The 11,789-nt window shown below is 49.8% G+C and overlaps 1 protein-coding gene across 1 annotated transcript in view; it reads left to right on the top strand.

Annotated features, from left to right (window-relative positions):
- Positions 1-11,789, top strand: part of CACHD1 (cache domain containing 1) — a 274,321-nt gene that overhangs the window by 252,919 nt on the left and 9,613 nt on the right. Inside the window, exons 21-26 of the mRNA XM_089653393.1 lie at positions 2,303-2,389; positions 3,104-3,220; positions 6,289-6,440; positions 8,768-8,929; positions 11,222-11,299; positions 11,387-11,488. Of these exons, the coding sequence (XP_089509519.1) occupies positions 2,303-2,389; positions 3,104-3,220; positions 6,289-6,440; positions 8,768-8,929; positions 11,222-11,299; positions 11,387-11,488 (698 nt within the window). The remainder of the gene's footprint in view (positions 1-2,302; positions 2,390-3,103; positions 3,221-6,288; positions 6,441-8,767; positions 8,930-11,221; positions 11,300-11,386; positions 11,489-11,789) is intronic.

Genomic DNA, 11,789 nt, shown 5'->3' on the forward strand with positions numbered 1-11,789 from the left:
CTGTCCCTGAACGTTGACCTTTGACCCAAACACTAACCCTGGCACTGACCTAGATCAAACCTTAATCTGGGTATTTTTTTCTTTATTATTTCTTTATTGTTTACACACGTTTCTCTCTTGCTCTCTCTTTCTTGCTTTCTCTTTTTTGCTTTTTCGCTCGCGCTCTCTTGCTCGCTGTCGCTCTCTTGCTCGCTGTCTCTCGCTCTTGCTCGCTGTCTCTCGCTCTTGCTCGCTGTCTCTCGCTCTTGCTCGCTGGCTCTCGCTCTTTCTCGCTGGCTGTCTCTCGCTGGCTGTCTCTCGCTGGCTGTCTCTCGCTGGCTGTCTCTCGCTCGTTCCCTCTCGCTCGTTCCCTCTCGCTCGTTCCCTCTCGCTGGCTGTCTCTCGCTGGCTGTCTCTCGCTGGCTGTCTCTCGCTCGTTCCCTCTCGCTGGCTGTCTCTCGCTCGTTCCCTCTCGCTGGCTGTCTCTCGCTCGTTCCCTCTCGCTGGCTGTCTCTCGCTCGTTCCCTCTCGCTGGCTGTCTCTCGCTCGTTCCCTCTCGCTGGCTGTCTCTCGCTCGTTCCCTCTCGCTGGCTGTCTCTCGCTCGTTCCCTCTCGCTGGCTGTCTCTCGCTCGTTCCCTCTCGCTGGCTGTCTCTCGCTCGTTCCCTCTCGCTGGCTGTCTCTCGCTCGTTCCCTCTCGCTCGTTCCCTCTCGCTCGTTCCCTCTCGCTCGTTCCCTCTCGCTCGTTCCCTCTCGCTCGTTCCCTCTCGCTCGTTCCCTCTCGCTCGTTCCCTCTCGCTGGCTGTCTCTCGCTCGTTCCCTCTCGCTCGTTCCCTCTCGCTGGCTGTCTCTCGCTCGTTCCCTCTCGCTCGTTCCCTCTCGCTCGTTCCCTCTCGCTCGTTCCCTCTCGCTCGTTCCCTCTCGCTCGTTCCCTCTCGCTCGTTCCCTCTCGCTCGTTCCCTCTCGCTCGTTCCCTCTCGCTCGTTCCCTCTCGCTCGTTCCCTCTCGCTCGTTCCCTCTCGCTCGTTCCCTCTCGCTCGTTCCCTCTCGCTCGTTCTCTCTCGCTCGTTCTCTCTTTCTCTCTCGCTCGTTCTCTCTTTCTCTCTTTCTCTCTCGCTCGTTCTCTCTTTCTCTCTTTCTCTCTCGCTCGTTCTCTCTTTCTCTCTTTCTCTCTCGCTCGTTCTCTCTTTCTCTCTTTCTCTCTCGCTCGTTCTCTCTTTCTCTCTTTCTCTCTCGCTCGTTCTCTCTTTCTCGCTCGCTCGTTCTCTCTTGCTCGCTCGCTCGTTCTCTCTTTCTCTCTCGCTCGTTCTCTCTTTCTCTCTCGCTCGTTCTCTCTTTCTCTCTCGCTCGTTCTCTCTTTCTCTCTCGCTCGTTCTCTCTTTCTCTCTCGCTCGTTCTCTCTTTCTCTCTCGCTCGTTCTCTCTTTCTCGCTCGCTCGTTCTCTCTTTCTCGCTCGCTCGTTCTCTCTTTCTCGCTCGCTCGTTCTCTCTTTCTCGCTCGCTCGTTCTCTCTTTCTCGCTCGCTCGTTCTCTCTTTCTCTCTCGCTCGTTCTCTCTTTCTCTCTCGCTCGTTCTCTCTTTCTCTCTCGCTCGTTCTCTCTTTCTCTCTCGCTCGTTCTCTCTTTCTCTCTCGCTCGTTCTCTCTTTCTCTCTCGCTCTTTCTCTCTTTCTCTCTCGCTCTTTCTCTCACGTTCGCTCTCTTTCTCTCACGTTCGCTCTCTTTCTCTCACGTTCGCTCTTTCTCTCTCCATTCAGAGAGAAAACACAGAGTTGGGCTGGCTTCACAGTGACTGATCACTGTGATAGCCAGTCAGAGGCTATCACCATGATCAGGTAACCCCAGAATCGGGGTTAGTACGGGACCCAGGGCTCACGGTGAGACCCTGGTCCCTGTGCTGGGAGAACGCCATGCAGGGTGCTCCCAGCACAAAGAGAGATAAGCAAATATTCGAGCCCACGGCATAAATCCTAGTGCAGTGGGGCCGCATATTTGTGTGAGGTCAGCATCAAGGGGTTATACTGGTACCATGACCGTTGCCCCATGTTTCCTGTTTCAGGGTGGTTCCTTTCACTTGCAAACCTTTGTTTATAAATAATCTTTCAATACGAGAAAGAAATTGGTCAAATTTAACTGGATTTTTTAAAAGTTAAAAGCTAGGATGCCAGCTATTGATAGAAAAAATGTATATAAATTAACAATTTGTAACTAAACTGAAGTAAAATGAAAATTAAAAAAAATATATCATTGTGTGAGCTGCTAACCCATCTTGTGGCAGAATCCTTGATTCTCCCCCAACCCACTGAATGTTCTTTTATTTCTGCTAGGATGGAACAGAATGAATGTGAGTGTCCTTGTGAGTGCCCCTTGGAGGTCAACGAGTGCACAGGAAACCTGACAAATGCAGAAAGCAGGTGAGATTATGAAATGCTCTCTGGGCTTGACCCAAATTTACTCCCTCTTCCCCTCTAAAGCACATCCAAGTATTTTTTGGTTTTTATTTTGTGCCCATAGGCTTTTAAGAGAAATATGGGCAAAACTTTTTTTTTATTGGCTGTGCTTATTCCTCTTGAAATTACTTTTTCTCTCCTTTACCTCGGTCAGCTGATTGTGGGCTATTGAAGGCTCTGGAAGGATCCCTACAATATTTTTGGAATCTGCTCAACTGCCTAAATGATAGGTGGCTCTGGCTTTTAGGGGCAGGACAGAACTGAGCCCACCCATTCCCCAGTCTGGAGCTGAAGTGAGCAATGGAGGAGCAGAGCGGTCATTGACAGGCATTGCTCTCCGTCTGCAATTAGCAGACGTGATCGCTCAGTTCTCTATCTCATAGCTGCTTGGGACAGCTGTGTCACACCAATGCTGCAACATGTATGTGTGTTTATTTTACAGTCCCATCCTTTAATTCCTGTGACACCATCACTAGGCTTGCAAAGTTACTCCATAGGCAGCTGCTCGGAGCTCTGTTCCTTTTGATATAGACATTCCCCCCATAACAATGTCTCCCAAGAACCCTTTCTCTACTCAGTGTGAGGATAGTCTGTAGAAATGAATCACGTGATCATGTCAGTAAAATATTTCAGCTGTTAATCATGTCTGTCCTGTTTTTGTTTTTAAATTTAATTCAGGAACCCGAGTTGTGAAGTCCATCAGGAGCCAATGACATTCACCATGCTTGATCCAAATCTCCAGGATGCACTATCTCAGTGTGTCAACACTGGCTGTTCCCAAAGGATGGAGAGCAGGTATGTTCACCTTTAGAATCCATATTGTATGTTAACCTCTTGTGGGTGAACTCATTTTTAACAGTTACAATAATTTAATTTCCACAAAATGTCCTTCTCCATCAAAATGATTTGCAGTGATGGGACTCTGATATTATTAGATCATATGAACTTAAATCCTATCATGCTGACTGTTTATCCAGACTAGATATGAGCCCGGGCATCCTCCAAACTCCTCTCTAGCCAAACTCCAAACTTGCGCACTAGTGTTTTTTTTTTTCTTCCAGAGAGCTGTGACTGGGTCATTCCCTCCCTACATTCTGCCTCTTTATGTAATCTGCGGGGTGGGATTGCCCTGGCCCACAGCTCACTGTATTTTTAATAAAAGAACGCAAGTCTGCGTAGGGATGAATTCGGAGGATGCCCAAACTCATCTGCAGTCTAGACAAGTTCATCTAATTTAATCATCTTTCTCTATAGGGCAAAATCTATAAATAAACTCAGCACTTGAACATAATTTAGGCTGTATTTCACCATTCATCCATTCCTCTGTATTAGTGGTCTCCAGACTGTGGCCCAGGGATCGGATGCTACACTTTGCTTGACTTTTTTCCGAGCCTTGAGGAATTATTCCTGCCACTGACACCAACAATGTGGCACAATTCCTTCCACTGACAACACTGATGGGGCACTATTCCTCCCACTGACACCAAAGATTGGGCACTATTCCTCCCACTGACACCAATGATGGGGCACTATTCCTCCCACTGACACCAATGATGGGGCACTATTCCTCCCACTGACACCAATGATGGGGCACTATTCCTCCCACTGACACCAATGATGGGGCACTATTCCTCCCACTGACACCAATGATGGGGCACTATTCCTCCCACTGACACCAATGATGGGGCACTATTCCTTCCACTGACACCAATGATGGCACACCATTCCTTCCACTGACACAATGATGGCGCACTATTCCTTCCAATAACACCAATGATGGGGCACTATTCCTTCTACTAACATCAATGATGGGGCACTATTCCTCCCACTGACACCAATGATGGGGCACTATTCCTCCCACTGATACCAATGATGGGGCACTATTCCTCCCACTGACACCAATGATGGGGCACTATTCCTTCCACTGACACCAATGATGGGGCACTATTCCTTCCACTGACACCAATGATGGGGCACTATTCCTTCCACTGACACAATGATGGCGCACTATTCATTCCAATAACACCAATGATGGGGCACTATTCCTTCCACTGACATCAAAGATGGGGCACTATTCCTCCCACTGACACCAATGATGGGGCACTATTCCTCCCACTGACACCAATGATGGGGCACTATTCCTCCCACTGACACCAATGATGGGGCACTATTCCTTCCACTGACACCAATGATGGGGCACCATTCCTTCCACTGACACCAATGATGGCGCACCATTCCTTCCACTGACACAATGATGGCGCACTATTCCTCCCACTGACACCAATGATGGGGCACTATTCCTTCTACTAACATCAATGATGGGGCACTATTCCTTCCACTGACACCAATGATGGCACACCATTCCTTCCACTGACACAATGATGGCGCACTATTCCTTCCAATAACACCAATGATGGGGCACTATTCCTTCCACTGACAGCAATGATGGGGCACTATTCCTTCCACTGACAGCAATGATGGGGCACTATTCCTTCCACTGACACAATGATGGCGCACTATTCCTTCCACTGACACAATGATGGCGCACCATTCCTTCCAATAACACCAATGATATGGCACTGTTCCTTCCACTGACACCAATGATGGGGCACTATTTCTCCCACTGACACAATGATGGGGCACCATTCCTCCCACTGACACAATGATGGGGCACCATTCCTCCCACTGACACCAATGATGGGGCACTATTCCTCCACTGACACCAATGATGGGGCACTATTCCTCCACTGACACCAATGATGGGGCACTATTCCTCCACTGACACCAATGATGGGGCACTATTCCTTCCAATAACACCAATGATGGGGCACTATTCCTTCCACTGACACAATGATGGCGCACTATTCCTTCCAATAACACCAATGATGGGGCACTATTCCTTCCACTAACATCAATGATGCGGCACTGTTCCTTCCACTGACACCAATGATGGCGCACCATTCCTTCCACTGACACAATGATGGCGCACCATTCCTCCCACTGACACAATGATGGCGCACCATTCCTCCCACTGACACAATGATGGCGCACCATTCCTCCCACTGACACAATGATGGCGCACCATTCCTCCCACTGACACAATGATGGCGCACCATTCCTCCCACTGACACAATGATGGCGCACCATTCCTCCCACTGACACAATGATGGCGCACCATTCCTCCCACTGACACAATGATGGCGCACCATTCCTCCCACTGACACAATGATGGCGCACCATTCCTCCCACTGACACAATGATGGCGCACCATTCCTCCCACTGACACAATGATGGCGCACCATTCCTCCCACTGACACAATGATGGCGCACCATTCCTCCCACTGACACAAGAATGGGGCACCATTCCTCCCACTGACACCAATGATGGGGCACCATTCCTCCCACTGACACCAATGATGGGGCACCATTCCTCCACTGACACCAATGATGGGGCACCATTCCTCCACTGACACCAATGATGGGGCACTATTCCTTCCACTGACACGATGGGGCACGATTCCTTCCACTGACACCAATGATGGGGCACTATTCCTTCCACTGACACCAATGATGGGGCACTAATCCTCCCACTGACACAATGATGGGGCACTATTCCTTCCATTGACACAATGACGGGGCACTATTTCTCCCCCTATTACCAAAGATGTGGCATTGTTTATTCCCAACGGGCACAGTTCAACCCCCTTAAAGCCTGAAGAACAGTAAACTGGCCCTGTGTTTAGAATGTTTGGAGACCCCTGCTCTATATAAATAAACCAAGCAGAACAAATACAATGTATATCTTCTCTGAATATGTTCCCTTTTAATCTAAATTGTATGAATGACTCTCCTCTCTTCAATAGTTACTGTTTCGGGGTCCTGGACTGTGAGTGGTGTATGGTAGACAGTGACGGAAAGACCCACCTAGACCGACCATATTGCGCTTTACAGAAAGAATGTTTTGGTGGCATTGTTGGTGCCAAAAGTCCATATGCAGATGACATGAATACTATAGGTAAGGTACACGGTACAGTTCAGTTTCTTTCATTTTGGCATTCAGAAGCCCAGTGAGCAAAAAATTGAGTTAAAAAATGACCTTGAGTATAACCAGCTTCAGGCAGTGCACAAGTACTTCATCTTTGAAGGGCTTGCTAAAGAATACAATCTGTTCAGAAAAACCTATCCAGCGCTCGAGGTGTCTTCTCCCACCGGCTCCCTAAAACTGTTCTCTGTGCTGGTGGTAATACAAAAAAATGTAAATTTTGAACTCTTGCTTGTGTACATGGTTCACTCATTGCTCCACCACAGTTCTGTGTTTGCTCATTTGGGAGCAGAGCTGTCAGTGCCGCATATTTCATAGACCCCAGTGCTACAGTCATGTCTCTATCTCCCTCTTCTCCTGGCCATTCACAAAACAAAGCCTGGGACATTGTGTTTTGTGAGAGAAGAGGAGAGGTAGGCTGAGATACATTACCGCTGGGGTCTAAAAACTCTGCAGTGCTTTTATGTGAGCGGGCCAGAAGTACCGAGGGAACTGCACTAATCATATATGCAGGAGATGATTTGCTTAATGTAGAAGTCTGCGTGACGTGGGGTTGGCTTTTTACTGAACAGAATGTATAACTGCATGAACGCTGGTAAAGGTATTGTGCCCATAATTGGGTGAATTAACAACAGGGGCGGACTAACAATTTGGAAACTCGGGCACTGCCCGAGGGCCCGTGGTCAGTAGGGGGCCCCATGAGATGCCCCTGGTACCTTTTTCATAGGCTTTTTTGAGTTTGGGCAAGGACACAGGGGCCCCATGTTCCCTTATTGCCCAGGGGCCCCATGTTCCCTTATTGCCCAGGGGCCCCATGTTCCCTTATTGCCCAGGGGCCCCATGAGTTGTCAGTCTGGCTCTGATTAACACCCTACACTATTGCCAACACCACCCCCGGTCCCTGCTGCACTTTTCTCCATGGGTGATTAGCTGTCACTGCCTACACAGTGAGTGCTGCAGTCTGACCTGAATGCCCCATTTTTTTTCACTGTCTTTCCTTATGGCTTTCTGGACTGATCAGATCAATTCTGATTGGTCATGTGCTGGCACAAGACCTCTTTGACCGACTGAATTTGATCTGATCTATGCCAGAATCTCTATGGAAGACCAAGAAGAAAGGCGGTGCTTTCAAATCCCTGGACTGCTGCACTGGCTGTAAAAGCAGTGACAGCTAATCACCCTCAGAGGTAAGTGCAGCAGGGGGCGGGGAGTCTGTAGGGTGCTAGTTCACCTTTTCATTTTTTTAAATCTGACCTCCGGCCTTCCCTTCAGTCTTGCACAATTATACTGGCTCCTTCCTGGACTGAAATGGCTTACTTATTTTTCTGCACACTGTGACCTTCTTACAATGTTCATTAGAAGCTGCAGCAAGTCGTATAGGGGCCTCCTCATTTCCTGGATGGAAATATCTATTATCGTCTAGTCTTCTCCTCCCCAACCTGACTGCACCTGGCCTGTCCCTTTCATTCCCTTTTTCCAGTAATGGGGGATCAGCATTATGGGGGCTTACCTCTGGCAGTTTGCTCCCAGGTGGCGTGGGGTCCAGGAATGAGGGAAAGCTGCTAACTTGAATTGAATTTTAAAAATATTTGCTAGCTGTTGCACATTTAAAATGTAGTTGGGCAGTACAGTGATTAGCACTTCTACTTGGCAGCACTGGTGTTGTTGGTTCAAATCCTAACCATAGCACTGCCTGCCTGCATGTTCCCCCTGAGCCTACCTGGGTTTTTTTTCAAGCAGCTCCGGTTTCCTCCTATACTGTAAAGACATGCTGGTAAGTCATCTGGTTCCTGTCTAAATTGTCCCTAGTATGTGTATGTATGAATGTGACTTCGGGGCCTTAGATTGTACGCTCCTTGAGGGCGGGGATGGATGTGAATGTACTATATATGTAATGCAGGCCATAGTTCGTTTATCGGCCGAATTTTCATTCGAAAGAATAATCGACCGATATTCGCACTGTTAGTGGGGCAATGTCATCGGCCGATTTTCGCAGTTCCTCCTCATTTCTTTTATCGGTCATGTTGGAAGATTTACGTAAAACAGCTGATTTTCATCATCATTGGTGGCAACAGAACGACCGATTTTTTTCCTCTTTCAGCCTAAACTTCTGCCGATAAAAGAACCGTCTATGGCCTGCATAAAGTGCAGTGTAAATTGATGGCGCTATATAAACACCTGTAATAAATAAATACAATTAAAAATAGTTTATTCACAGTATATTTTGCAGGGTTCAAGTCTTCTTTTCTGTTGTACTGAAATGTTTTTCTCACTTAGCTATATAAATGTTTTTTTAACAGGTGATGAGGTCATCACGTTGAACATGATTAAGAGTGCCCCGGTCGGACCAGTAGCTGGAGGTATAATGGGCTGTATTATGGTTCTAGTCCTGGCTGTCTATGCTTACCGTCACCAAATCCACCGGCGGAGCCACCAGCACATGTCACCTTTAGCAGCACAAGGTAATTTTTAAATGATACCTAAATATGTTGGCATCTGTCCTCTGCTGGAAGCATAACAGTGGAGAAATATATTACACCCTTTGGGAATAAATGTTCGTTTTAGGTACACGCTACCCAAAATTTCACCAGACGTTGAATAGCCAGTTCCCAAAACTGATACTTTTATTTGGGTGGATGCTGGAGAGTTAAGAGAAGTTTGGGTCCCCCCCAAATTATACTTACCTAGGTGGATGCATCTGTCCCCTGCCGGCTCTAGATGTGAGACCTCCGCGATCACATGACTGCTGACTTCACACCGCTGCTGTGAGCAGAGAGAGGTGACTGTCAGCCCGCTGTGAGCAGAGAGAGGTGACTGTCAGCCTGCTGTGAGCAGAGAGAGGTGACTGTCAGCCCGCTGTGAGCAGGGAGAGGCGACTGTCAGCCCGCTGTGAGCAGGGAGAGGCGACTGTCAGCCCGCTGTGAGCAGAGAGAGGCGACTGTCAGCCCGCTGTGAGCAGAGAGAGGCGACTGTTAGCCCGTTGTGAGCAGAGAGAGGCGACTGTCAGCCCGCTGTGAGCAGAGAGAGGCGACTGTCAGCCCGCTGTGAGCAGAGAGAGGCGACTGTCAGCCCGCTGTGAGCAGAGAGAGGCGACTGTCAGCCCGCTGTGAGCAGAGAGAGGCGACTGTCAGCCCGCTGTGAGCAGAGAGAGGCGACTGTCAGCCCGCTGTGAGCAGAGAGAGGCGACTGTCAGCCCGCTGTGAGCAGAGAGAGGTGACTGTCAGCCCGTTGCGAGCGGAGAGAGGCGACTGTCAGCCCGCTGTGAGCGGAGAGAGGTGACTGTCAGCCCGTTGTGAGCAGAGAGAGGTGACTGTCAGCCCGTTGTGAGCGGAGAGAGGTGACTGTCAGCCCACTGCAAGCGGAGAGAGGAGACTGTCAGCCCGCTGCGAGCGGAGAGAGGTGACTGTCAGCCCGCTGCAAGCGGAGAGAGGTGACTGTCAGCCCGCTGCGAGCGGAGAGAGGCGACTGTCAGCCCGCTGCGAGCGGAGAGAGGCGACTGTCAGCCCGCTGCGAGCGGAGAGAGGCGACTGTCAGCCCGCTGCGAGCGGAGAGAGGTGACTGTCAGCCCGCTGCGAGCGGAGAGAGGCGACTGTCAGCCCGCTGCGAGCGGAGAGAGGCGACTGTCAGCCCGCTGCGAGCGGAGAGAGGCGACTGTCAGCCCGTTGTGAGCGGAGAGAGGTGACTGTCAGCCCGCTGCGAGCGGAGAGAGGTGACTGTCAGCCCGCTGCGAGCGGAGAGAGGTGACTGTCAGCCCGCTGCGAGCGGAGAGAGGTGACTGTCAGCCCGCTGCGAGCGGAGAGAGGTGACTGTCAGCCCGCTGCGAGCGGAGAGAGGTGACTGTCAGCCCGCTGCGAGCGGAGAGAGGTGACTGTCAGCCCGCTGCGAGCGGAGAGAGGGGACTGTCAGCTCGCTGCGAGCGGAGAGAGGCGACTGTCAGCCCGCTGCGAGCGGAGAGAGGCGACTGTCAGCCCGCTGTGAGCGGAGAGAGGCGACTGTCAGCCCGCTGTGAGCGGAGAGAGGCGACTGTTAGCCCGTTGTGAGCGGAGAGAGGCGACTGTCAGCCCGCTGTGAGCGGAGAGAGGCGACTGTTAGCCCGTTGTGAGCGGAGAGAGGCGACTGTCAGCCCGCTGTGAGCGGAGAGAGGCGACTGTCAGCCCGCTGTGAGCGGAGAGAGGCGACTGTCAGCCCGCTGTGAGCGGAGAGAGGCGACTGTCAGCCCGCTGTGAGCGGAGAGAGGCGACTGTCAGCCCGCTGTGAGCGGAGAGAGGCGACTGTCAGCGCGCTGCGAGCGGAGAGAGGCGACTGTCAGCGCGCTGCGAGCGGAGAGAGGCGACTGTCAGCCCGCTGCGAGCGGAGAGAGGTGACTGTCAGCCCGCTGTCGGCTGATAACAGGTCACAGGAAAGCAGAACGAACTGAACTCCTCTGATCCACAGAATTACAGCCAAAAGAGCTTTGGCTGTACTTCTCCTTTAAACCAGCTGCCAAGCTCTTCTGTCACTAAAGCACTCTATCGGTGAGATTTCTTTTCATTGTGGCAGGGGTGGGAGTTGGGGAAGAACAGAGTAAGATTTCCACTGAAAGGAGAAAAATCAACATCAGGAACCATGTCGTACCAAGTGTAAGTTTTATGTCCCTTGTGCTGAGTTTTATATTTTTGATAACTTTGCCCTGCAGTGGAGCTCTGGAACATTTAATATGGATGGAAGTTATACTGTGTATAGCTTAGAACATAATGATATTTACACTTTCACAGAAATGTCCGTACGAATGTCTAACCTGGAAAATGATCGTGATGAGCGAGATGACGACAGCCATGAGGATCGCGGGATCAGTAAGTGCATAGAGCATTGTTATCAAGCATGCAGGCCTTGCACAGCAATATAATAATGGCTGTTATTTTCTGTCTATTGTTTTGCAGTCAGTAACACCAGGTTTATAGCGGCAGTAATCGAACGCCATGCGCATAGTCCGGAGAGACGTCGGCGATACTGGGGACGATCGGGTACAGAGAGTGATCATGGTACGTTTGGGTCACTTGATGTACAGTAGCTGTGTATGTGTATTAAAATAGTATAGAAACTTTGATCTTCTGCTGTAGAGCTGCAGGCACTGACCAATTAATCTTTTTTTTTTTTTTTTTTTTTTTTTTTTTTTTCATTCAGCTTGCACAGAAAAAAAAGTAAAAAAAAAAACATTCAAGCCTTTAGAATCATTTTAAGGTGTAAGGCTTCAATATAATTTATACTGGTTGTAAACCCTTACATATACCCAGTGAAGCAACTGACCTCAGGTGACACACAGAAATGAAACAAATCATCTTA

The sequence above is a fragment of the Staurois parvus genome, unplaced genomic scaffold, assembly GCF_062004578.1.
Source record: "Staurois parvus isolate SC_StPar_1 unplaced genomic scaffold, SC_StPar_1.0 ptg000709l, whole genome shotgun sequence".
NCBI classification, from domain to species: domain Eukaryota; kingdom Metazoa; phylum Chordata; class Amphibia; order Anura; family Ranidae; genus Staurois; species Staurois parvus.